The sequence below is a fragment of the Cavia porcellus genome, unplaced genomic scaffold (assembly GCF_034190915.1).
Source record: "Cavia porcellus strain 051 isolate PalLab524CR breed Dunkin Hartley unplaced genomic scaffold, mCavPor4.1 scaffold_25, whole genome shotgun sequence".
Lineage (NCBI taxonomy): Eukaryota > Metazoa > Chordata > Mammalia > Rodentia > Caviidae > Cavia > Cavia porcellus.
In genome coordinates this window covers 39,830,877-39,857,931 of record NW_026947508.1, presented here as the reverse complement: position 1 = coordinate 39,857,931, position 27,055 = coordinate 39,830,877, and the positions used below count along the sequence as shown (strand labels likewise).

General features: G+C 37.6%; 1 protein-coding gene and 1 non-coding gene across 4 annotated transcripts in view; one reads left to right on the top strand and one right to left on the bottom strand.

Moving 5' to 3' along the window:
* Pik3r3 (phosphoinositide-3-kinase regulatory subunit 3) overlaps positions 1-27,055 on the top strand; it is a 178,372-nt gene that overhangs the window by 99,611 nt on the left and 51,706 nt on the right. For all 3 annotated transcript variants that reach the window (XM_063236393.1, XM_013144231.3, XM_003462492.5), the window contains exons 2-3: positions 20,015-20,123; positions 22,681-22,779. In XM_063236393.1, coding sequence (XP_063092463.1) covers positions 20,041-20,123; positions 22,681-22,779 — 182 coding nt within the window. In that variant the 5' untranslated portion in view covers positions 20,015-20,040. The remainder of the gene's footprint in view (positions 1-20,014; positions 20,124-22,680; positions 22,780-27,055) is intronic.
* On the bottom strand, positions 13,685-13,821 carry LOC111754745 (small nucleolar RNA SNORA2/SNORA34 family). The gene has a single exon (XR_002789413.1). It is a non-coding gene; the product is annotated as a small nucleolar RNA SNORA2/SNORA34 family (small nucleolar RNA).

Genomic DNA, 27,055 nt, shown 5'->3' with positions numbered 1-27,055 from the left:
AGAAATGTTTTTTAAAAATTTTTTTCTTAGTTTTATTGAGGTATAATTGACAAATAGAATTGCAAAAGTTGAAGGTATATAATATGACCTGATATACATATATATTGTAAAATGATTACCACTATCAAGTTAGCTGCCAAGTATGTTGGCACTCTACTGTGATCCCAACACTTGGACACTTGGGAGGCTGAAGCAGGAGGATTGCCATGAGTTTGAGGCCAGCTTAGGCTACATACTGAGTTCAAGGCCAGCCTGGACTACATAGCAACACCCTGTTTTAAAAAAAAAAAAAAATCAGCTAACCTCACCTAGTTATCATTTTTTATTTTGTTTTTGTTTTTTGGTAAGAATATTTATGATTCACTCTAGATGTTTTTAAGTGTCATTTTCTAAAACTCCTGGTGCATAGTAGTGGAAAATAGAGTGACACAGCAATTCTCCTGCCTCAGATTCCTGAGTAATAGTATTATAGGTGTGCACCACCCTGCCCAGCAAGTTTTGATCTTACATATTCCCTGAAAAAGGATTATGGGCTCTCTAGGTTTCACAGACTAAACTTTGCAAACTGTTCCATTAAGCTGATCATGGTGGTATATACCTATAATCCCAGCACTATGGGAGGCTGAGACAGGAAGCTCAAGATTGGGCCCAACATGCATCACTTAATTAGGGAGACCCTGTGTCAAAATAAAAAATGTCTCAGAATGTATCTCAGTGCTAAGGCCATGGGGTCAATACCTCAGTAAAACCAAGTGAAACAAAAACTACGCCATAGAATCAAGGTGCTGGGGATTGAACCCAAGGCTTTGAGCATACATGGCACCGTGTCTACCTCTGAGCTACATCCCTAGCCCAGGAGTGCATTTTCTTTGTCATGACTATTTTTTAAAACATCACTGTAGCCATTTATTTGGAAGGAATGTCAGGAAAGATCCTAGTTGGAGAATTTTCAAAATACAGTGGATATGTGTGTGTATCTATATATACATATGTATGTATATATAAAATTTACCATTTTAAGCATACAATTAAGTGACATTAAGATTATACACAGTTTTTAAACCTACTGTTCATTTCCAGAATTTAAAGGTGATTTTTCTTAATAGGAACTCAGCACCCTTTGAATAGTAACTCCCCATTCCTTTTTCCCCTTCCCTCCAGTGCCTGGTAATTTCTATTCTACTTGCTATTTTTATTAATTTACCTATTTTTAGGTACCTTATTTAAATGGAATCACACAGTATTTGTCCTTTTGTGTCTGGCGTACTTACTTTAGCATAATATTTTCTGTATTTCTGGTACTGGGGACTAGAACTACATAGTGAGATGCTGCGGGCTAGAACCTAAGGTCACCGAGCTTCATCCCTACCTGCTTCTTTTAATTTTGAGGCAGGATCTCCCTAATGGCCCAGGCTGACCTTGAATTTGTGATATTCCTACCTCCGCCTCTCAAACACCTGGGATTATAGCACCCACTATTGTTCCCACTTCTGAGGACTGAATCCAGCTATTATGCACGGAGCTCCATCCCCAGCCCATTTAAACTTTTGAGATAGAGTCCCACTAAATTGCCTGGGCTGGACTTGAATTTGGGATCCTTCTGCTCAGTCTCCTAAGTGCTGGGATTATGTGTGCGTGCCACTGTGCCTGGAGGAGCATGTTTTTAAGGTTTATGCATATGTAGCCTATATCAGAAACTAATTCCTTTTTAGGCTGAGTAATATTTTATATATATATCATATTGTTTTATCTGTTCTTCTGTTGATGGACATTTGAATTTTTTTCCAGCTATTCGTTATTGTGAATATTGTTGCTGCAAATGTTGGAATGCAAGTCTCTTGAGTCTCTGCTTTTATTATTTTGGGTACATACCTAAAAAAATGGAATTGCTGGATCATACAGTAATTCTGTGTTTAGCCCTTTTCTCCCCAATATTGGGGTTTGAACGTTTTTGCACTGAGTGTTCCTGTTCTCTTTTTTTTTTTTTTTTTGAGACAGAGTCTCACTGAGTTGCCTAGAGTGAGCACATGCTTGTGATCCTTCTGCCTCAATCTCCCAAATGCCAGGATTACAGGCATGTGCCTCTGGCCTATTTAACTTTTTTTTTTTAAAACAGGTTCTCACTATGTAGTTTAGGCTATCCTTGAATTCATGATCCTCCTGCCTTAGCCTTTCAAGAGCTGGGATTACTCGTGTGCATTTCCATGCCTAGTTTTAATTTAATTTAACTTTTTAAGGAACTGCCAAACTATTTTCCACAACAGTTGCTCAATTTTTCATCTCTCCAACAGTGCACATCACATGTGTTACAATTTATCCAGATCTTCTCCGACTTGTTTTTTTCCATTATGTTGGTAATAGTTATTCCTCTGTTAATAACTCATGATTCTGATTGGTATTTTCCTATAGTTAGCCTCTTTTTATGTGTTTATTGGCCATTTGGTGTACCTTCTTTGGAGAAATAGTTTTCAAACCCTTTGCCCAATTTAAAATTTTTGAATTATTGAGTTGTAGGAATTTTTATGTATTCCAGATCGTTAACCCTTATCGATACATGATTTGCAAACGTTTTTCCATTCTGTTGGTCTTTTCACTATTTGGACAGTGTTCTTTAGTGCAAATAAATTTTTTATTTTGATGTAATCCAATTTTCCAAATTTTCCGTTTGTTACCTGTGCTTTTGATATCAAAGAAGTTATTGCCAAAGTTAATATGAAATTTCCTCCTATATTTTCTTCTAAGATGTATATTGTTTTATTACCTTTATTTAGGTCTTTGTTCCAGTGTGAGGTAATTTTCGCATATGATAGCAAGTAGTAGTTGAATGTTACTGTTTTGTTTCTAGATAATCCAGTTTTCTCAGCTTCAGATTGGAAAGATTCTTGTTTTTCTTTTGAATAATCTTGGGACTCTTGACCAAAACCAATTTGCCATATATTTTAGGTTTTATTTCTTTTAATTTTTTTTTTTTTTTTTGAGGTAGTCTTGCTATTAGTGCAGGCTGGCCTCAAATTCACTATCTGGCCAAGGCTGGCCTTGAACTCACGGTGATCCTCCTGATTCAGCCCCGAGTGCAGGCAGTATAGGCATGTCCTACCACAGTCAGCTAAGCTTTTATTTCTTGACTATCAAATTTTTATTAAAAATTTTATTGGTACATTTTAGATATACACAGTGATAACATTTATCATAGGGAATTTGTACCTGTACATGATATTTGTTCCTGTACATATTTGTACCCGTATATAGCTTGCTTCCTTTTTTTCCATTCCTTTCCCCTCCCTTCACCCTTCTTCCCCTCCTTATTTACAAAAGCTTTGTTTCCATTTTATCCTTCTACTCTCTTTTTTGGACTATCAATTTTATTGTACTAGTCTTAGTCTATCTATCTTTATGCCACTACCAACTTGCTTTGACTACTATAGTTTTTTTTTTGTGGACTACTATAGCTTTGTACTAAGTTTAAAAATAGAGAAGCTTGAATCTTCCAATGTTACTGTTTTTTCTGAGGATTTTTTTTTTTTTTTTTTTGGTATTGGGGATATACTCATGACCTCAGGCAAGCCCTTGAGCCACTGCACTAAATCCCTGGCCCGTGTTTTTGTTTTGGCTGTGTGAGGTACATTTCTGTTCCTTAAGAGTTTGAGGTTTTCTTTTTCTATTCCTGAAAAAAAGGGTCATAGAATTTTGAAAGTGATTACATTGATCACTTTGGTGTTTTGTCGTCTTTTTTGTTTGTTTTCTGTAATTTTAGGGACAAAAGCCAGGGCCTTATACATGCTAGTCAAGTGTTCTACTACTGAGTCACACTTCTGGCCCAGAATTGCCATTTTTATACAGGCAGAGTTAACTTTTATTGTGCTTATCAGATACTACATGTTTTACAAACTAAAGGCATGTGGTAATCCTGCAATGAGCAAATCTATTGGTGTAATTTTTCTAAAAGCATGGCTCACTTCATGTCTGTGTGTTACGTTTTGGTTGTTCTCATATGACTTTGGATTTGAGTATTGTAATTTATATTCATTATGGTTATCTGTAAATGGTGATCTTTGATGTTAATGTTGGAATTTTTGGGAGATGCCAAGACTTTGCCCAAATAAGACTATGAACATTTTTTTGCAGCGCTGGTGGTTGAGCTCAGGGCTCAAACATGCCAGGCAGGCACCTTAATTGGTAAGCATGTGTAGTTTGATTCTTCCATCCATCTATATTATTTTCTTTGTCTTGTCTGTCTTTGTTTGCCTGCCTGTCTGTGGGTTCCCTGAAGCACCTTACTAAAATTAGGCAAATTAATAACCTTACAGTGATTTAAAGGAAAGTGAAAGGAAAATTTACATGTCTCTCACTTTAAGTCAAGCACTAGAGATAATTAAATTTAATGAGAAAGGCATGTCAAGAAAGCTGAAATTAGCTGGATGTGACGGATGCATGACTGTCATCCCAGCATTCTGGAGGCTGGAGCCTGAAGAATCACCGCAAGTTCAAGCCCAGCTCAGCTACTTAGTGAGTTCAGGGCCAGCCTGAACTGCATAGTGAAACCTTGTCTCAAAAACAAAACAAAACAAACAAACAAACAAACAAAAATCTGAAATTGGCCTAAAGGTAGGCTTCTTGTGGCAGTTAGTTGTAAATACAAAGAAAAAGCTGAAGAAAACTGCAAGTGCTACTTCACTGAACAGATGAACAATAAGAAAGCAAAACAGCCTTATTATTGATACAAAGAAAGTTTTAATGGTCTAGGTAGAAGATCAAACTGCCAACAACATTCCCCTAAGCCAAAGGTGACTCCAGAACAATTTTCTAATCACCCTCAATTCTCTTAAGACTGAGACAGGTGAAGAAGCTACAAAATAAAAATTTTTTTTTTTGTCTTTTTCATTTTTATCGGTACCGGGGATCCAACTCACGACCGCCTGCTGACAAGGCAGGTGCTTATGCCGCTGAGCTAAATCCCCAGCCCCCCAAAATAAAAATTTTAATCTGGCAGAGTTTGTTTTAATAAAAGTATGAATAGAATTTCTCTGCAAAATGTCAATATAAGCTGTAGATACTTAGTAAGCTGCTTTCAGTAAATCAATAATTGATAATTTTGGTTTGTTCACTTAAAAGTAATACTTCAGGGGCTGGGAATTTAGCTCAGTGGCCTTAGTGTCTGCCTGGCAAGTGTGAGGTTATGAGTTCGATCCCTCATACCACCACCAAAAAAAAAAGAATACTTCATTATGATATTCATGCTTAAATATTTCCTGAGTTGCTTTATTTTTCAGAACATTGACTTATGACTACTTTTACTGAAAAGTATCTCATAAAGTCTGAGGATTCTTTGCTTAGAAATGAAACACCTAGCTGAACATGGTGCATACCTGTAACCCCAGCACTCTGGAGGCTCAGGGAGGAGGATTGCTGCAAGTTTGAGGCCAGCTGGGGCTACATAGTGAGACCTGTCTCAAGAACAAAAAGGGAGCATCCATTCTTGTATGAGAGAAGTCTAGGAAGTAGTAATGAGGATAGGCTCTGGAATAAAGGCAGACTGCTTGAATTCTTTTTTTTTTTTTTTTTGGTACCGGGGATCAAACTCACGATCACACGCTTGCAAGGCAGGTGCTTATGCCACTGGGCTAAATCCTCGGCTTTGGCTTCTTTTTATAGCTCCTGCCTGATAGGATGGGCAAAAGCTGTTACTTAATTTCTTTGGGTACAGGTAATACAATTTTTTTTTTTTTTCTTTTTAAGACAGGGTCTTGCTATGTACTTCAGACTGGCCTTAGGCTCACTTTGTAGCCTAGCTGGAGTTAAACTTGTAAGGATCCTCCTGCCTCAGCCTCCTGAGTGCTGGGATTACAGGAGTGCGCCACCACACCTGACTCTATATGTAATACTTTAAAAAAAATTTTTTTTATATGTAATACTTTTTAAGGTCTGCTTTATGAGGTTGTTGTAAGGGTTAACTTAATTAATACATATGAAGCATTTAGAACAATGCCTGGCATATAATACCTACTTGGTAATAAATGTTAGTTGTTATTATGCAATCCCACTAAGGAGTACGAATGCTAATCTTTTACTTAGCTTACTTAGTAAGTCAAGGATATTAGTGATTGTTTGCTTCGAGAAGCTTAGGGCTGACTAGGGTATAGGGAAGTTTCCTTATAAATTCAACAAAATACTTAGAGAGTCTACTAGACACTGGGAACTGTGTTGGGCACTGGGGTAGAAAAGAGATTTTTTTTGGTAGCCTCTGCTTGTTTAGTAGACTTCCTTCTTTCTGCCATCTTCAGGAAAGGGTCCACCTTTATTTTAAGCCTCAGCTGCTTTTCTCAAGTCCAGAGCCTTTCAAATAGTGCTTTTAGACCTGGAGTTAGCAAGTGGCCTTTGTCCTACATGGAGGTGGGTGGTTGCCTCTTCTCTTGATTAGGAATAACTGAGGATCTTAATAGTTTTTTCAGTAGACTCTTAGCCAGTTCTGTTTTTTGTTCCCATCTCTGTGCTTCTAGTTGGACTTTTTCCCTTTAAACTTGAGTTTCATTTTTTGTACTCTACCAAGTCAGATTCATCCTGGTGGTTTTCCTATATTACATTTTTGTCGATATTACCTGTGTCCTCTACTATTTGCTGTCGTGTGTTTATACCTTTAAAATATATTTTATTGCCATCTGAGAGTGACTTATAGAGGGAGCAAAAATCTACATATATATTTAATCTACTATATTTTAATTACTGTACTTCATCTACCTAATTGGTTTTTTTTTTTTTTTTTAAACCCATCGAAGCTTTTCTAATGGAGACATTTGTAATGCTCACAGGAGCAGCAGTGGTGTCGTCTGGGAGGTTTCCAGGCCCACTGGACTGCGAAAGTCATGTCCTTAATAAGCGTTCTGATTCTTACACACTAAAGCATGAGAAGCACTGTGTGTACCACAGTGTTCTATATATGTTCTAAAATATGTTTTTTGAAATAAATACCTTGTTGGGCACTCACAAGTTTAAAGAAGGTCCAGTAGTTACATGTAATGTTTTGGGATAAAGGTACAAGTATTATTTGGAGCTATGTAAGTCAATAAAGAGTACAGAGTAAAAAGGAGAGTGAAGGAGAAACAATTTTAAGCAGTAGGTGAAGGAAAAGAGGGTCTTAAAGGAAAGTTAGGGAAGAACATAGCTCTAACTCTGAATACTTTTTTTAAATTAAAAAATACTAAAGTGAACCCATGCAATGGCCCAGCCTGGCCTCAAATTTGGGATCTTCCTTCCTCAGCTTTCACAGTAGCTGGGATCACAGGCAAGTCCCACCACACATGGTTAATAATTATATGTGTTTCTATGTGTCATTTTGCGTATTAGGAATGCCTTGTCCTTGTCCTTTCAAAATTATAACACAGTGCTTTGTTTAGCATAAGTTTAGACTATCCTTATATAAGAGGGTAAGTGGAAAAATTTTGTAATTAGCAAAGTTATAGTGCAAATTATAGCTACTTTTTAGGTCATATCAAATCTTTTTCAAAGAAGTAGTTAGCTACTTTGAAAAAAAAATTAAATTTGGATAATCTCAAGTTCTCCCTTCTGTTAATAAGTTTGATATTTGCTTTGTAAAAAATGCCTGCTTTGAGATACAGTTTACATGTCATATAGTCCACTTACACTGTACAGATGCAATGGTTTTTAGTACCAGGGGTGGTTGAAAAATATGGATATCCCATCCCCAGCATTGCACCACCCTGAGCACTCTAGCTATGATTCCAACCCAGCTTGTTTCTGTTTGTTATGTTCCATTGCTTCAGAGGTAACTTGGTCTCAAGAATCCCACAGTATGGTGGGGAATACAGGTACTGCTGTCTTTGAGCCTTTTTTTTGGTATCAAGGGTTGAACTCAGAACCCTGAACCCCGTGCTTACAAGGCAGGTGCTTATGCCGCTGAGCTAAATCCCCAGCCCTTGTTGTTTAGCTTTATGTTTAGTAATACTTAATAAATGCCACAGAACCTAGGGCATGAATTTAGTATTAGTGAAAAGGGGGCATGAACTTATTCTGATTTTTTCTTTCTCTGTGGTTGATTTCAAGTCAGGGGAATCAGAAACTTACGAGCTTCCTTTTCCCAGGTCTTTGAATAAATGAAAATGGCTTTGCATCCCTTACAAAATAGTTTTGACCAAAAGAAAAGGTGCTACTATGCATAGAGGCACAGGCTCATAATCTTAGCACTTCTGGAGGCTGAGACATGAGGATGGCAAGTTCAAGCCTGAGTATAGTCCTGTCTCAAAATTAAAACAAATAGCCAGACATGGCACACACCTGTGATCCCAGCATTTGGGAACAAAGATGGGTAAGTAAATTAAAGAAAAGTTATTACAGTAAAAGGCATATTACCATTAACCCCCCTTAGAATATTGGAACTCACGCTACTGTTTTGACATTTATATAATTTTTTATTAATACATGTTTGCAGTATGTAATGTTTACATTCCTTGTGTGGAGTTGGAACATGTGCATAACACATCTTAATTCTTTTTTAAATCCTTTTCCTCCCTTCCTCCTCTTTCCTGCCATCTCTTGATACCCTTCCCCTTTGAAAAAGTTAATTTCCTTACTTCCCATTATCTAACCTTTATTTTGCTCTTTATTTATAATTTGGGTTTTTTCATATATGAGAAACTATGAAGTATTTAAGCTTGTGTGTGTGGCTCATTTCACTTAACAGTATGGTCTTCAGGTGCATTCATTTTCATAAAAATGACTATCTTTATGGTAGAGTGGTACTCCATTCTGTGTAAATAGTAATCTTTCTTTTTTCATTTTTCTGCTGATGGGCATATAGACTGCTTCCAAGATTATGTATTGTGCTGCTGTAAACATGGATATGAATGTATCACAGAATACGATGTCATCATTATTATTTTGGTGTTTTGATACAAGGTCTCACTATGTAATCCAGACAGACCTGAAACTCACTCTGTAATTTGAATCTCCATATTGATTTCCATAGTGGCTGTGCTAGTTTACGTTCCCACCAGCAACATAGAAGAGTTCCTTTTTCCTTGTGGCCTCACCAGCATTTGTTACTGAGTTCTTAATGGTAGCTACTCTTTCTAGGGTGAGATGAAATTTCAGTGTTTTAATTTGCATGTCTCTAATGGCCAGCAGTGTTGAACTTCTTTTTCATGTATTTATTAGCCACTTATAGTTCTGTGAGGTTTCTCTTCATCTCACTTGCCTGTTTTTTGAGTGGATCTTTTATTGGGGGTTATAATTCTTTTGATTTCTTTGTATATTTTAGATACTAGATATAGCTCTGTCTGAAAAACAGCTAACCTCCTTCTGTAGCTTTTCTTTTTACTCTGTTGGTTGTTTCTTTTGCTGTGCAGGTTTTTTCTTTTCATTTGATCCCATTTGTTGCTTCTTGGGACTATTTCCTGAGCAACTAGGGTTCTGTTTAGAAAGTCCTTGCTTACACCTGTGACTGAAAGAATATTTTATCTTCCAGCAAATTAATGGTTGATCCATTTCCATTCTAGTTTAATACATGATGAGAGGTATGAGTCTAGAGTCAGTCTTCTGCATGGGGATTGCCAGTTTTCTCAACACTGTTTGTTAGAGAGGCAGCCTTATTTCAGTGTATGTTTTTGGTTCTTTTGTCAAAAATCAAATAGTTGACTGTCCTTAGGTTATTTCTGAATCCTGTGTTCTGTTTCATTCCTCATAGCTGTTTTTATGCCAGTATCATGCTGTTTTTATCACTGTAGCTTTGTAATATAACTTCAAGTCCAGAATTGTGATGCCTCTTACTTTGCTCTTGTTTTCCTGTTCTTGGCACTTTTTGAAGCAGTTCCAGAGGTCTTCGTTCATGTTTACAAGATTTGATAAGGGCCAGGGATATAGCTCACTGGCATAGCACTTAGCTGGTAAGGGTGAGGTCCTGAGTTTGATTCCCGGTATAAAGACAAAAACAAACAAAAAAACTGATGAATGCTACTCCAAGTGCCACCCAATGGAAAGGTAGGCTGGTAAACATTATAGTATATAGCTTTACCCATTTTATTTATTGGATCTAGCAAGATGGGACTTCTGGTTCTTCCCCAAAGTCAAAATTATCACGATAGTTGAATGTTGTAAATCATTTCAGGATATCAAGTCTACACCACCGCACAACTAAAGACATGAAAAAGGGCCTCCACAACTGCTTCAAAAAGTGGCAAGAACATTGAGCTCTTTGAAGTGGAAGTGTTTTGAGGGGGATTAATGACAATGTGCCTTTTATTGTAATACATTTTAAAAATCTAAACACTTTTTCTATCACTTGTATTCATAGAGTTGTATAATTATCATCAGTACAGTTGATTTTGGAACATTTTCATTATCCCAAAAGAAATGCTGTATATGTTAATACATACAAAGTCTCTTTCTACTCCCCCTTAACCCCTCATTTTAGACACCTATGAATCTACTTTGTTTCTGTATGGATTTGCATGTTCTGGATAATGGACTCATGTGATTTTTCATGACACGCTTCTTTTACTTAGCATAGTTGTTATCCAATAGCTCCTCCCAAAAGTGGCTTGCCAACTAAACATTGCCAGGCTCTGGGTTGCTGGCCTTTCCCTGTGGAATTAGAGTCCAGGTTTCTTGTAAGAATTCGATAGAACGAGCAAAACACAAAACATAAACAAAACAGTGACCAAGTTTATTTGGGAGAGTAAAAGTAAAAAACGGGAGACACTGGCTCTGCAGAGCAATTTTGGGACGAATGAAAGAGGAAACACCCAGATGAAAGAAGAGCCTGGAGAAAGCAGGCCAAGCTATCATGAGGAAACCTGGGATAGCAAATTCTTTTAGTACCTCTCTTTTAAGCTGTTTGAATCTCAGGAAACCTGCCAGAGCCACTACATCCAGGACCTGAGAGGTGGTGCTGGTGAAACTCCCAACCTACTAGATGTCTCGTATGAGTTCATGTTCTCTAAAATTGAAGAATGCATTTTAGGAATAACAGAGGTTAAGAGCAGAATATATTTCTTGAGAGAAAGAAAGCTGTCTGAGAGAGACAGAATGGTCCTGATTGGGTCGCCAAAGAGTTGTTTTCTAGGGACTTAATAGAACAAAACCAAGAAGTGAGATGGGTCTAAGTTGGGGAAAAATGGAAATTCTCAAGGCAGGCAGGCAGGCATGAGGTGGGACAGAACTATGATCAACCAATAAGATTAATTGTTCAGGTAAAATTGACCAAATTGGGGACAAATGCGAATGAAGAGCAGTGTGACCTTCCTATAGGGTTTTGGGATGGTGACTCTTGGCTTCCTCAAGATGGTCCATGCCTAATTAGAATATCAATCACTGATGTTTATACTTTGAGTGTGGTTGCATTTGTTTTACCTTTTGTTTTGAGATCTGGCCCACAACAGAGGTGTCTGTCTCCTCCAAGGTTGCAAGGTATCCAAGGTTGCAAGGTCTTCTGTACTGGCTCCTTCGAGGACCCAGCCTTGTCTGACTACCTGTATTTCTAACTCAGCTGCCTATAACATGAGATCCCCTGTCTCAGGCTGACCTCAGGTCCAGACATCTTATTGAATACCTGCTATAAGAAGTCCAAGTGCAGAGTTGGAGAAACTGTTTTTCATATGTGTTTCTGGTTTTGTAATTAACAAATTGCACCTGGTTTGCCAGCCAGCTTTGCCATGTCTTGCTCTGTGATCTCATAATGTTTTCAGGTTCATTCACGTTTTATGATATGTCAGTATTTAACTCTCTTTTTTTTTTTAATCGGTACCGGGGATCAAACTCACGACTGCCTGCTTGCAAGGCAGGCGCTTATGCCACTGAGCTAAATCCCCAGCCCCAGTACTTAACTCTTATTGATGAATAATATACATTGTTTGTTTTTGGCTTTTTGAGACAGGATTTCACTATGCAGTTCAGGCTGGCCTGGAACTTAAAGTGATCTTCCTGCTTCAACTTTTGAGCGCTGGAATTATAGGCCTGTGGTTTTTGCCTAGTTTACTTGTCTTTTTGACTATAATCATTTGTGGTGAACTATTCGTTTCTTCTTCTTCTTTTTTTTTTTTTTTTTTAATATTTTTACTGATACCAGGGATTGAACTCACGACCACATGCTTGCAAGGCAGGCACTTATGCCACTGAGCTAAATCTCCAGCCCCCGAACTATTCATTTCATTGTAGTTTGATTTGCACATAATCTGATGGTTTATAAGATTGAGGATATTTTCGTGTGCTTTTTTTGTTTTTGAGACAGGATCTTGCTGTTAGTTCAGGCAAGTCTTAAAGTCACTATGTAGCTCAAGTTGGCCTTCAATTCATGCAATCCTGCTTCAACTTCCTAAGTGCTTAGACGTGTATCACCATACCTAACCTTTCTCTTTCCTTTTTTTTTTTTTTTTGAGACAGGATCTCTCTATGCACTTTAGGCTGGCCTTGAGTTCACTTTGTAGCCCAGGCTGGTCTCAAACTCATAAAGATCCTCCTGCCTCAGCCTTCTGAGTGTTAGGATTTCAGGCTGAGCCACCATTCCCAGCCATACCTAACCTTTTCATGTGCTTGTTGGCCTTCTTTAGGGGAATTTCCAATTCAGATTCTTTGCCACTTTTAATTTCTTATTTGTCTTACTGAGTTGCAAGACTTTGTTAGGTAGCTATCTGCATTGGAGTTGGTGACACACACCTATAAACTCAGCCTTTAGGAGGCTGAGGCAGGATCACAATGACTTCCTTGGTACAAAGTGAATTCAAGGCCAGGCTGAGCTTAGCCAGACCCTATCTCAAAAAAAAGTTTCACATCTGTATTTTAAAATATGTATTTACAGATATATTTACAACACTTTATAAAAATATACATAAATAGCTCAGATCTGTTTTCAAAACATTTCATTCTTGAGTAGTCTTTCTTTTTTGAAATTTTTTTTATTTTAAAGGGGGTAAAATTAAACACAACAAAGTAGAACAAAATAGGACATAAGAAAGCAATGTAAGAGATACAAATTTCAAAGCTAGACAACCTGAGATCTTCACTTATCTATCATATTGTCTCTTGTTTTCTTCCAAATAGTTGTCCATGTCTTGCATACAGAGAATTCATGCAAAACAACATAGTATAAAACTGATCCGAACAGAAAGAGGAAGGCGTTTTAGGTCTTCAAAACCAGACAATAGGGAAGTCACTAATGGCTGCCTTAGAGTCTCTCGTTCTCTTCAAAATAGCTGTCCATACTTTCATGTATGTTGAAGTTCAACAAAACAAAACAGGCTAAAATAACACCATTAATTAGAACAAAGCAAAGCAGGGGTAAAAGTATTTGCCTTCAAAGAGATGGTAGAAGGAAATCCCCCCTATTTGCTACATTGCCTATGGTCAGCCTCTTAAGGGATGTCCAGATCACTGGCTCCCACTTGCTAACGGGGGTGGGGGTGGGGAGAAGATGTGATGTTTGATTCTCAGCCCTCTCACAACTGCTCACGGCGAGGGGAGGAGTTGCTTGGTTTCCTGGTGCTCCAGGTACCAGCATGGTGTGGGTCCCAGTAAACGTTGGTGGCTCCAGGAACGGGTTGGGGGTGAGGTTGCTTGGTTTCCCATCGCTCCAAATCCCAGCATGGCACGGGTCCCAGTAAATGCTGGTGGCTCCCATCCTGGGCCACTGCAGCCTGCCATGCTCACAGCCGCTCATTGGGGGGTGGAGGTTGCTTCAAGCTGTTTCTTTCTAATAAATTGACCATTTCACTGCCCAGGTTCTGAAATGGCCAACAGACTATAGAAAGACATCTCTTTAGGCTCCTGCTTGAAACCAACAGCATCAGGAAGCTGCTGGCCTTGATTAAGGGCCAGAAGTCTATGTTTTCTTCTAAATGTTTTAATAGTTTAGTTTTTGGATCCATTTTGTAGTTAATTTTGGTGTAGGGTAATGTTCAATGTTTTTTCCCCAGTACTGGTCATTGAACCCAGGGATTTTTGAGCTATATCCTCAGCCCTTTTCATTTATTTGAGATGAAGTTCTATTACATTGGGCAGAGTGTGCTTGAATTTGTGATCTTCCTTCCTCAGCCTTCCTAGCAGCTGAGATTACTACCATGCCTGGCTCCAACTTCATCATCATTCCTCTTCTTCTTCTTTTTCTTCTTATTATTTTTTGAGGCACTGGGGATTGAACCCAGGGCTTTTGCACTGAGCTACATCCCTAGCCTTTTCTTATTTTTATTCTATTTTGAGATAGGGGCTTCTTAAGTTACTAAATGCCCAAGCTTGGATTTGGGATTCTCCTGCTTAAGCCTCCTATAGTGCTAGGATTATAGATGTAGCAACTGGTCATTCCTACCTTCCAACTTCATTATTTTTTGCCTGTAAAAAACATATTCTTTCCCCAGTGAATTTTTTTGATACCTTGTTGAAAATCAGTTTACTATTTTGAAGAACACATTCACACTATTGCCTCCAATCTTTTGCTAAATTAAAACATTGAAAGTCTCAAAAAGTTATATAAATACAGTTTTAGAGCTTCTGTTAAGATGGTGGGTAGATAAGAGCAGATTACCAAGGCTCCCTGAGGCAGACAACTCAGATGCCCTAATAACACAGTTTGGGGAGTTCCGGACAGAGGGAGATGGATCCTCTTGATCCAGGAAGAAACTAAAGTGAAAAGAACCAGTCAAACATGCAGTCCTGGGGCTACTTACTATTGAGGCAGCTAAGATTTGGTGCTCTTGTGCGCCCAAATTCCCACCACTTCGACTCACTGAAACCGCAGTTACACTGAAGTGCAATTGTACTGAAGTTGGAGGTCAGCGAGCCCAATGGAGAATGGAGTCTGCAAGGGACCTGCATTGACCTGCAGTGAGTGCCAGAAATAAAACCCTTCAATGGGAAAGGGACACCAACGGGTCAACATTTTGGAATTGGGCAGGACTGGCAAGAACAAGGAACAGCAGTGACTTCAGTTGTTCCCTTCCCAGACAAGATTAGTGGGATATGTTTGGCCTGGGTCACACCCCTGGCTGAGACCCAATAAATTGTCTCAAACCAATTCCTTATGTGTGGCATACACTAACACAGTGAAAGTCTCAGCAGGTTGACTGACCCAGAGAGAAGGAGCCAGCATACACCGCCCCTGTTTGTACTTCAGTAACACACTGGAGTGGGTGGGATCACCTAGCCAGTGTGCTTCAGAAGAACCGTAACCAACAAGGAAAGGGACTGGGACCTCTCTATACCCCTGTATGGAAGAAACAAAAAATATGAAAAGAGGAAGCAACAAGACAAAGTCCCCAGACCCCAACCCTGAGAACAGTGATCCAGGAGAAGTAAATACAAAAGAGATTTAGGACAGTAAACATGCAGTATCAGACACAGCATCAGTGGACATAAAGAGATATCTTTGGGACCTCATAGACGAGTTCAAAAGTGAAATATTTAACCAAGTAAAGCAAGATATAAGTAGATTAATAAAAGAAATGCTGAGCACCTCTCAAGAAGACACAGATGGAAGAATGGAGGAGCACAAAAAAAAAAAAAGAAAAGTTTGATGACGAATATAAAGAAAACTTAGAATATATGAGGCAGGTTCAAAGAGATTACCAGGAAATAAAAAGCTCCAATGAAAGCTGGCAAATCTGCTCAAAAGAAGCTAAGGATAGATTATCCAAACTAGAAGACAGGTTTGCAGTGTGGGATCATGAAAGGAAAAAAATTCTTAAAAATAACAAGGAAACAGGCAGTAACAATACAAAGGTTAGAAGACTACAAGAGGATCTATAACTTAAGAATAAAGAATGTGAATGAGTAAGGGACAAAGGCTATTCACAGAAATAATTAAGGAAAACTTCCCAAGCATAGGAAAAGGAAATGATATTCAGAGGTATGAGGCATACAGAACTCCAGCCACCTACAACCAAAACAGAGCTATGCTCAGGCATATAATAATCAAGATCCCAGAAATTCAGTATAAGAACAGAATATTAAAAGCTATAAGAGACAAGAAACAGATTACCTATAAAGGAAAATCCATCAAAATCATGGCAAACTTCTTGACACAGACCATCAAATCAAGAAGAGCTTGGAGTGAAGTATTTCAAGCCCTGAAAGAAAATAACTTCCAGCCCAGATTGATACTCCCTGAAAAACTGTCTCTAGAAATTAATGGAGAAATAAGATGCTTCCAAGACGAAGAGAATTTGTGACCACCAATCCAACTCTACAGAAAATACTGAAGGACATTCTAGAGAGAGAGAGAGAGAGAGAAGTACCAGGATTCCAGGAATAGTGGCAGAGAGGCCTCAATGAATGGAGCAGAAATTGGAATGAAGAAGAAAAGCTGACAACTAATGGCAGAAAAAGAGCACCACAGAAATGAGGCAGAGAAGGTTGGCTATAATCTCTAATATAGATGGCCTTGATACACTAAAAAAAAAAAAAACAGGTGGAGTAGATCAGGAGGTAGGGTCCACTGAGATGCTCATTATAGGAAATGTAATTAACCTGAAAAAGGGTTTATGAACTGAAAATCAAATATGAGAAAACAATGCTCTTTGTGACAGGGAACCAGAGAGTAGTATGGGCATCTAGACCAGTATTTGTGGATAGATTGGAAAGACAGGCTTTAATAGGTAAAGGAATACAACTAGAGATCAAGTCCAGGAAGGAGAAGGTTCAGAACCACTTAAGTAAATAGCAGGTTGCCTCCCCAATCTAAAAACTGAGGGTGTTGGTGAGACCCAAAAATGCACGGTGCACCCTGCGGGAGTGAAAGGGGATGAATAGTTTTAAAAAAGACAGCTGAAGATATTGTTAATAGAGTATCAGGTTTTAAAACCCATATTACTTGCACCCCTCTGCTTAGATAGATTTTATTCTGTCCCAATTTGTCTACTTGCACTAGATCTGAGGGCACAGACAGCTACCCACAAAATAACAGAATATAGTACAGTAATCATCTGTAATTTCCTATTAACTTAATCTGGACCATGTATAACTTATTCTTTTTATCATGACTGATCTTAGTTAAATCTGATTTGTTTGATTGCTGATTGGTATCAACAGATTTTATTCAAAACTGTTGATTGATAGTATCAAGTCTGAGAGTATAGGCAACTACACTGAAGGTGACAAGATTCATTACGATACCCATTCTGGTTTGATTACTACCTGTTTTTATACTATCTACAAAGTTACGTTTTTAATATTATTATGTACTGCTATATTCAATACTATGTCTGATGATATAGACAATTCAATTGAAGATAACGAGACAACACAGTAACCATGGGAGGACTCCTTATATAGTGGTTTTATATATCTTTTTCATTTCATGTGTTTATAGGAATATGTTTTGTTTTGTCTTTGTTTTGTTTTTCCGTTTAATATAGAAAGGATAGAAATACATGTTAAGACTCATTCATGCGTAGAACCTACAAACAGTTTACTAGAACTGGTCTTATAACGCATGATGAAATGAACAGATACTTTGAAGAAATAGAGACACTACAGTACCTAGTGCTGATCCTGTAGTATCATGATGTGATATGAAATCCAGCACTCTTTGTTCAGAGTGATTTTAGCCTGCTTTGGTTTGTTTAATCTCAACGTAAATGAAGATATGGATAACTGCATGTATGTTTAAGAGTATAGGATTGGTAACCATATTACTAAGTTTTCGTTGGATAGTTGAACAGAACTATCAGAACAGAACAAACAGAACAATGCAGTCTCCCTGTTTGAATCCCCACTTTCTGTGTTTCACTTTTGTATATTGAACAGCTATTTGTAAGAGGACAATATGTAGTTATCAACTAGTGATTTCTTACTGTTTATTTTTTCTTTGAAAGTATGTATTATCTCTACCATTTTCTGTTTTTTTTTTAGTCTTTCTTTAAGTAAAATTTTTTAAAAAGTTATATAACTACAGTTTTAAAAACTTGATCTTCTTTTTTCTTTGTGGTTACTGGGATTCGAACTCTGGACCTTGCACTTGCCAACAGGCATTTATGCCACTGAGCTAAACCCTCAACCCTCCAAAAACTTGCTTTCCTTAACCTGTTTAAGACTAACTTGTCAACATGATGAACATATTTGTATTTCCCATACACAAGAACATTTTCCTATGTATCACAATTCCACCATCAAAAATCAGAAATTTAACATTGATGTATTAGAGTCATGTAATCTTTAGATCTCATTCCAGTTTTGTTTATTATACCAGTGATATCATTTATAGTAAAAAGATTCATCCTGGGATTACACATTATGTTTAATTTTCATAATTCTTCAATCTTCTTCAATCTGCAACATTTCGTCTTTCCTTGACTTCAATGATTATTTTAAGATTAGAAGCTAATTATTTTGTAGAATGTTTGTCAGTTGCAGTTTCTTGATGTTTGTTCATGATATTCACAATTTGTTGTGTCCGTTGCAGTGTATTGTGTGGGAGTCCATGATTTCACTATTATTTGTGATATTGCTTAGGTTGGCTGATATTTAGCCATGCTTTTCCATTATTAAATTATTTTTTCCTTTTGTTATAATTAAGCATTTTGTGGGAAGATACTTGCTCTTTTTTAATCTTTCAGTTTATTTAGATGGTGCTAGGAATCAAATCCAGGGCTGTTCACATGCTGAGCATGTTGGAACTGCACCCTCAGTGTTTTTCATTTATGATCCATATGGATACTTTGAGTCATATTTTAATGAGTTATATTCTTTTGCTATCATTATTTGTATTGATGCTCTAATTGTTTCACATTTGGTGGGTGAGAATGCTCTCTTCAAACTTGATTGTCCTCTTCCTCTCTTCTCCTTTCTTCTGTCTTTTTTTTTTTTTTGGTGGTGCTTGGAATCCAGCCCAGGGTTCATGTAGATTTGTCCGCTTTTAACATGGGCCCTCATTTTGGGAGCATTCCTTTACTTTTTGATACATGATCCAGATTTATTTGGTACCCGCTTTGGGATGTCCCTAGTGTTTCTCCAAAAACTGTGGTTTCTTTTAGTAAGTAATGATGTTAGCAACAAAGATACAGCAGCCAGGACCTGTCAGGAAACACAGATAGGGAGGATTGTATTCTGGTGTCCTTAGCCTTTTTTTGAGACATGGTTTTGCTAGGTCATTAAATTGATCAGGTAGGATTTGAACTTGCAGTCCTCCTGCTTTTTAGCCTCCCAGAGTGCTGGACTGCAGGCTTATGCCATTGGCTTAGTTCTATATTTATTTTAATATCAATATTTAAATATAGAAATTCATGAGTTTCGAAATTCCAGGTCTGTATCAGAGGGTTCATTATTTTTTCATATTTGTAACTTCTTTTATAAGACTGTTAGAAACCTGTCTCCTGTTTTTATAGATTACTTATTTCAGTATCTAGTCTCTAACCAGGTTACTTCATTCCCCAAACCTTGCTCAAGTAGAAATCCTTTTCACTTTCCTTTGGTTCTGCCCAGTGCATCAGGCTGTCTGCCTCTGAGAATTGAATCTGATGCTTCTGTTTGTTTGTTTCTTGTGCAAGGGATTGAACCAGGGCCTTGCCTGTGCAAGCACACACTCCTTCCTGATCTTATCCCTACCCTGAGGACTGAGGTTTCATTCATTTGGCCTTTACCCTGTGTTGTTGCCACCTCCTCACCCAGCCCTGTGCTCCAGCTCTTCTTCCAATACTTAGCAGCTGTCTTGGGCCAGGCCACCCCATACACAGTGCTATTAACTATAGCGCTCATCTACATTTGTCATTTAATACCTTCTGGAATGAATTTTTTAGGAGGGAATTTTTGTGTTGTCTTTTAAGATGAAGTTTTGGTGAATCAAAAGTTGGTATTTTATAAAATAGAAAAAAACCTAAACATCTTGGAAGTTTTATTTTTCAGGCAGTAATTGATAAGTATTCCCAAAGGAATTAAACTAAAAGTAAATATAAAATAACATTATATATGATTGGTATTTATTTGAATCTTAATGTATATTATATAATGAGCTGCTTATGGCTGAGGAAATTAAAAAACGTAATAATTTACACATAGAAAATAGTATTTTTTTCTCTTATAGCTCTTCCACCAAAGCCACCTAAGCCAATGATTTCAGGAACTACAAATGGAGTGAAGGACAGTTCTATTCCTCTTCAGGATGCAGAATGGTACTGGGGGGATATTTCCAGGTAATCAGAATACTATGATAATTAAATGCAGTTAAAAAAATTTTTTTTTCAGTACTGAAGATTGATCCCAGGAATGCACAATCATTAAGCTACATTTCACATCTTTCTTTAAAATTTTGAGACAAGGTCTTGATAAGTTGCTGAGACCGGTCTTGAACTTTTGATCCTCTTGCCTCAGGCTATTCTGCAGCTGGGGATGTACTAGAGGGGCAGTATTACAGGCACGTGTGCTTGACTCAAAGGGTTATTTTTGATTTAGCAGTTAAAGTAAAATAAAACACTTTGTCTTACTTTATTTTTTTGGTACGAGGGATCAAACTCAGAACCTCGTGCTTGCCAGGCAAGCATTTGTGCAGCTGAGATAAATGTCTGGCCCAATAAAACATTTTAATGTCTTATTTATCATTTAAAGACTGCCATTTGAAAAATTGAACATGTGAACTGGTGTAGTGGTGCATATCTCTAATCCTGTACTCTAGGAGACCAAGGGGGTGGTGTCACAAGTTCTAGTCTAGCCTGGGTAACTTAGTGATTTAACAAGATACCACCTTTTTTGTTTTGTTTCGTTTTTTTAGTTTTTTGAGACAGGACATCACTGTGTAGTTCAGGCTGGTCTTAAACTCACACTGTAGCCCAGGCTGTGCTCAAACTTATGGCAGTCCTTCTTCCCCAGCTTCCCAAGTGCTGGAATTATAGGTATGTACCACCACACTCAGCACAAGACTCTATTTTGAAATTTAAAAATACATAAAAGTAATGGGCATGTCATTCAGTGCAAAGGCCCTGGGTTCAATCACCAGTAACCAAATTGTGTGTGGGGACATTTTAAAAATGTCTTTAATCTTTTTTTCTTCCTATATCAAAGTGACAAGGAAATCTTTAAGTTATGAATGTAATTATTACTTCTAATACTCTATTGCAGGTAGTTTTCCAAATACATGAAACTTATACTTTAGGGTAGTTACATGTGATTTATAATAAAAGATAATTTTAAAAAAATGTTTTTTGAAGCAAGGTTTCATTATATGGTTTAGGCTGGCCTTTAACTCACTTTGTAGCTCAGGCTGACCTCAAACTCATGGCGATCCTCCTACCTCAGCCTCCCGAGTACTAGGATTATAATAAGTATGCGCCACCATGCCCAGTTTAAAAGATACATTTAATACTTAATACTTTAATACTTTCTCTAGGGTGTGGGTTCCAGACTCTCTGTATTTACAAAACTCAGTTGAGGTGAGGTCCAGGAATCTGCATTTAGCAGCCTCCCTATGTGATTCTGTTGTTCTACCTTACTTTAAGAAACAGGACTCTAGGACAGATTTCCTCCTTTTGGTGTAAAATACAGTTTTGGATACTTTCCTTTCTTTCTTTCTTTCTTTCTTTCTTTTTTTTTTTTTTTTTTTTTTTTTTTGTCTTTTTGAGACAGGGCCTCTCCATGCAGCTTCGGTAGGCCTTGAGCTCACTTTGCAGCCCAGGCTGGTCTCAAACTCGAAAGGATCCTCCTGCCTCAGCCTCCCGAGTGCTGGGATTATAGGCGTGAGTGACCATGCCCAGCTTTGTATACTTTTCAGCCTAGAGAAGGAATAAATATGACTTGCTTTCACTCTCTAGGAATTCAGCAGTCATATAATATTTGTTTATTTGTGACTGGCTTATTTCAGCTGTTTGACATTTTTTCAAGGTTCATTCATGTTGTAGCATGTGTCAGAATTCCACTCCAGTTAAAGTTATATACTATTCTATTGTATATCTGTATTGCCATTTTATCTGTTCATTGTGACAGATGGGTTTAATGGACATTTTGGCTTATTTTTAGCTTTTGGCTGTTGTGAATAATGCTGTTGTGAACATTATTGTGCAGGTATCTGTTTGAGTCCTTGCTTTCAATGATTTTGGGTTTATACCCAGAAGTGGAATTGCTGAGTCATTTGGTAATTCTATGTTTTAATTTTTTTGAAGAGGGTATCCTATCTTTTTATATTCAAATTGATCAGAACATTTTAAAATAAAGGGGTCTATTATATTTAAATGCCATGTAAATTTATATTTTAAGATCATATGGTTCTACTGTAATCTAAGGTCTTTCTTCATGTGCTGCCATTTCCTTTGAGTGTTACAGTGTTGTTTCTTAAAGTCCTAAGCCAGTTCTGAAGAAGGAATTTGCTGTCAGTATAAACTCAAAGTAAAGAATGTCATAGTGAAAGGTTGTGCACTTTCCCTCACTGTTCTTGAACAGCTCCCATTGTTGTTTTAAGTATAACCTTTCTAAACAACTGCTGGTTTTTCCTGAAACTCTGCAAGTTCAGACCTGCCTAAGAATGCCCTAAAAACTGGAAGGACTATCCCCTACAGATGTTGGAAATCAGGAAGAGTTTAAAAATTGAATAACCTTTCCTTAGATTGCAAGACACCAAAATTCAGATCACAGAGAACATATCTGGGGGAAGACTGAGTGACTTCAGAATGCTTATGTGACTACAGTTTTAGACATACCCATCGTCCAGCTCACAGTAATAGTGACATTTTAAAAAATGTTTCCTTTAATTCTGTTCTTTAGGGAGGAAGTAAATGACAAATTACGGGACATGCCAGATGGTACCTTTTTGGTCCGTGATGCCTCAACAAAAATGCAGGGAGATTATACTCTGACTTTGAGGTGAGTACTTTTTGGCCTTTTGACTGGTGCCTTTCTCGTGTTCTTTTAGTTCTGAGTATATAGAGAGTTGTGTAGTTTATTTAAACCTTTATGTGCACATTTTAATATATTTTTATTTAGATGAACAATTTTTAGTTGGTTTTTCAATGCCTAAATGTAACCCTAAATGACCACTGTTTTTATTTTTATGTAACAATGAAATGGGAGGGCTGAAGTCCCTAGCTGTAAGAGAGTAAAAAGACAACAGCTACCCTTATTAATGAGGTCAAAGTTAGGAGCACAGTTTATATATCTCTCTACTAACCCTATTTTCCTTAATGCAGACTTCAGAAAATTGAACTTAGCATAATTTGGGGTGATGAGGATATGTAAAAGATAAAGCATGCCTTCTATGTGGGCATATTAAAGTATCATAGTGGTAGATGTGTGACCTTGTATGTTGACAAACATGGGATATATATATATATATTAAAAATGGGCTAAGAGGGCTGGGGATTTAGCTCAGTGGCTTAAGTGCCTGCCTGGCAAGCATGAGGTCATGAGTTCGATCCCCAGTACTTCAAAAAAAAAAAAAAAAAAAAAGGGCTAAGAAAAATGGCATTAGCTCTAATCTACATTGAATTTTAATGATTACAATAGCCCAGTTAAATAAAGCTTTATAATTTAAAAAATAATTATTTTTTCATGGTGCTAAGATTAAAGCTAGGGCCCAGTGCATGCTAGATAAGTCTTTACTCTTTCTTTTTTTCTCTCAGTTTTTGAGATGAGATCTTTATGTTGCTTAGACTGGTATTGAACTCCTAGGCTCAGGTGATTCTCCTGACTCAGTCTTCTGAGTAGCTGAGATTACCAGGCTTTGAGTGTGTGTGTGTGTGTGCGTGTGTGTGTGTTTTAAGACAGGGTCTCATTGGGTAGTTTAAGCAGGCTTTGAACTCACTATGTGGCCCCGGCTGATCTCAAAGTTGTGAGAATTTTCCTGCTCCAACCTCTGAAGCACTGTGGCTACAACGGCTTTGGAAAATCTCTTTATTAAAAATTTTCTTTGTTGTTTTCTTTTTTTCTTTTGTGATACTAGGAATTGAATCCAGGGCCTTCACACTGAACTGTATCCCATCTTGTTAAGACTTTGTTTTTATTTTAAGATTTGGCCTTTCTCATACTCTTAAATGAAATAAATCAGACACACAACTAAATACCACGTTGTTTCTGTGATGTAAGAAACTGAAAGTGTAAATAAGGCCCAAAATGTATATTAGGTATTTGTGAAATAGGAAGAAAATGTTCAAATGAGGTGGGGAACAAGGGAAGGAGGGGGAGGTGGGACGGAAAGAAAGGAAAAGTGAAAAAAAAGAAAGTAAGAACAAATGAAAAAGCTTTTGTAAATGGAGAGGGGAGGAGGAATTGGAGGGAGGGTAGGGAACTAGGATAAAGAATAGAAATAGGAAAGGATGAATAAGGAATAGGAAAAAGAAAAAAAATAGGAAAAAGAAAAAAAAAGTTATATACAGGTACAAATTCTCTATAATGAGTAGGATCATTATGTGTATCTAAAATGTACCATTAAAATCTAATTAGAAGAGAAAACAAAAAAGATTTGATCTCTGTAAATTGCCTCAGTACCCTTAGGACAGCATGCCTATAATTCCAGCACTCAAGAGGCAGGAGGATCACTGTGAGTTTCAGGCCAGCCTGAACTATGTAGTGAAACTTTTATCTCAAGAAAAAGTAAGAATATCTGGGTGTAGTGGCTCACGCCTGTAATCCCAACACTTGGGAGGCAGAGGCAGGAGGATTGTTGTGAGTTCCAGACCAGCCTGGGCTACAAAGTGAGCTCAAGGCCAGCCTGAACTACATAGTGAGACCCTGTCTCAAAAAGACAAAAAAAAAAAAGTAAGAATAGGGTTTATCTCCCAATCCTTTAGTTTATTGAGTACACACAATGCTTCATGTATTGTTTTAGGCCAAGAAAACGACAGACAAGTCACTAAGGGTATAGCTCAGTCATATAGCACCTGCCTTGAGTGCATGAGATCCTGTGTTCAATCCCCAGCACTGTCAAAAAATAAATAAATAAAAATAAACTCAAGAGAATGGCAGGATAGATATGGCCTCTTTGTTCTAGTGATTGAATGGTTAGAAAGTGCCAGCCAGAAGAGTTTCAAAAGGTAGGAATAGAAAATGCCAAGATACTGATTTGGGAAAGATTTGGTAGATCTGATAAATACCAAGACTGTTTTTGTGGCTGGTTTATAGTGTAAATTAGAAGTGAAGAAGTTGAAGGTAAGACGGAATAAGATTATATAAAATTTTAAGGACCTGTTGAAAGAATTTAAATTCCCAAGTACAAAAAAATTAATAAAGAATTTCAAATAGTAGGATGACAGCAAATCCTGTTTTCTCTTCAAATGACTGAATACACAAACTCATAGACTTGTGGCTCTCAGACTTTAAGGTGGAGTTGAGAGCAAAAGGGATTTAGCAGTAGAATAGGTACGAAGTTGAGTGGGACTGAAAGTGACTGCTGTTTGAGGCCCCTACACTTGGAATGTGCTTTGCATAGAAACAGGAAAGTGAGGAGCAGTTTTTTATTGGGAAGAAAGAGTAAGTTTTTATTTTTAGCTGCTCTAGAACTGCTAGGTAAAAATTATCTAGGGATATAGATGAAAATTGGGCTTAATGCTTAGAAAAGATTATGGGACTAGAAAAAGAGCCAAACACCATATATGAAGAGTAAGTGGGATTTGTTTGGCTGAAGCTTGAACCCATGGTCTTGTGCATGCTAGGGAAGAGGTTTGCCCTCAATCACATCCCCAGCCCAAGTCAGTAGGATTTTAAAGAAAGAATGTATAGGGAAGAGAGAGTAGAGGCTAAAGGCAAAATTTTTGAGAGAATAACTGTGTTTATAGTCAGAAAGAAGACAGGAAGAATAGCTTGAAAGATAGAAAGAAAAAAGAGTGTTTGCAAGTCACGGGAGGAAGGGTGGGAGGAGGAGAAAGGCCTGAGTCAAGGAGCAGAGCCTGAATTTGGCAGAAGTCCTTGGTAATCAATCGTCAAATGAGGGGAGTGAGAATGAACCCAGACTTCAAGGAGTAAGCGGTGCTGAAGGTTTTCAGCTCTTAATAACCAATATTTTTAACACAATAAATAGCTATTATAGAAAATGTAGATATCTAATAAATCTTTAAGAATCTGTTGTCAGACATTGGGCCAGGTGCTAGAATGCAAGAAGGTCCTGATTTTTCTGTTCAAGATTAAATAGATTTAAAATTCACTTACCTTCTTCATATCTTTACTTCTCTCCTCCTCTGCTTAGAGTCCTTGGTCCATTAGTAAAATTACTTTATTGAAAATCTGGATGTGGTGGCAAAGTCCTGCGGTTCTAGCTACTCAAGAGGTTGAGGAAGGAGAGTCATTTAAGCTCAGGAGCTTGAGACCACCTTGGGTACCATAGTGAGACCCTCTTAAAAGACAAAACAAGCCAACCAAAATACAAGGTTGGTGAATATTTTTTTTTTTTGGTACTCATGTTTGCCAGGCAGGCACTTACACCACTGAGCTAAATCCCTGGCTCTGTAAATGTATTCTTAAAAACTTGCTCTACTCTTTTCTTCTATTGTAATCACTTAACTAAATTCAAACACTTTTTTGTGGGGCGGGGCTTGAAGAGAGTGGGGGTCTTCCTAAAGGGCTCTGGCTGGCTTCAGGTAGGTGGGACTATAGGCACAACATATGCCACAATGCTTGGCCTCCCAAAATAATCACCTTTACTTTCTTTTCCTCACCTCTCTCTCCCCTGCTTCCTCTTCCTCCTCTTCTTTCTTCTCTTCATCTTCTTCCTCCTTCATACTTTCATTTCTCTTAGCTACTCACAGTCTGTGGCCGGAGAATTCCAAGTTCAAATCCATCACAGGTGATTTAGTGAGACCCTGTCTCAAAATAAAAGTAAAAAGAGGGCTAAGGATGTAGCTCAGCATGTCTGGTTTCATTCCGCAGTACTACAGTCAATGAATCAGTCAGTCAGTTCCCATAAAGATAATCTTCCTATTGTTTATATAAATATTCCTCAAGATAGTTTATGGAGATTGAGTCTTTTTTTTTTTTTGAATCCACTTCAGTCAGGCTTTCATTTTTACTATTTCACTCAAAAACCACTTAGTTACAGTTGCTTAGTGATCTCTACTTTGCCAAACCCAATGAACATTGCACCTGGTGATTATTTACCCTTTGCTGAAGTGCTTTTTAAAAAACATTGATTTTTTTAGCATAGCTTGATTTT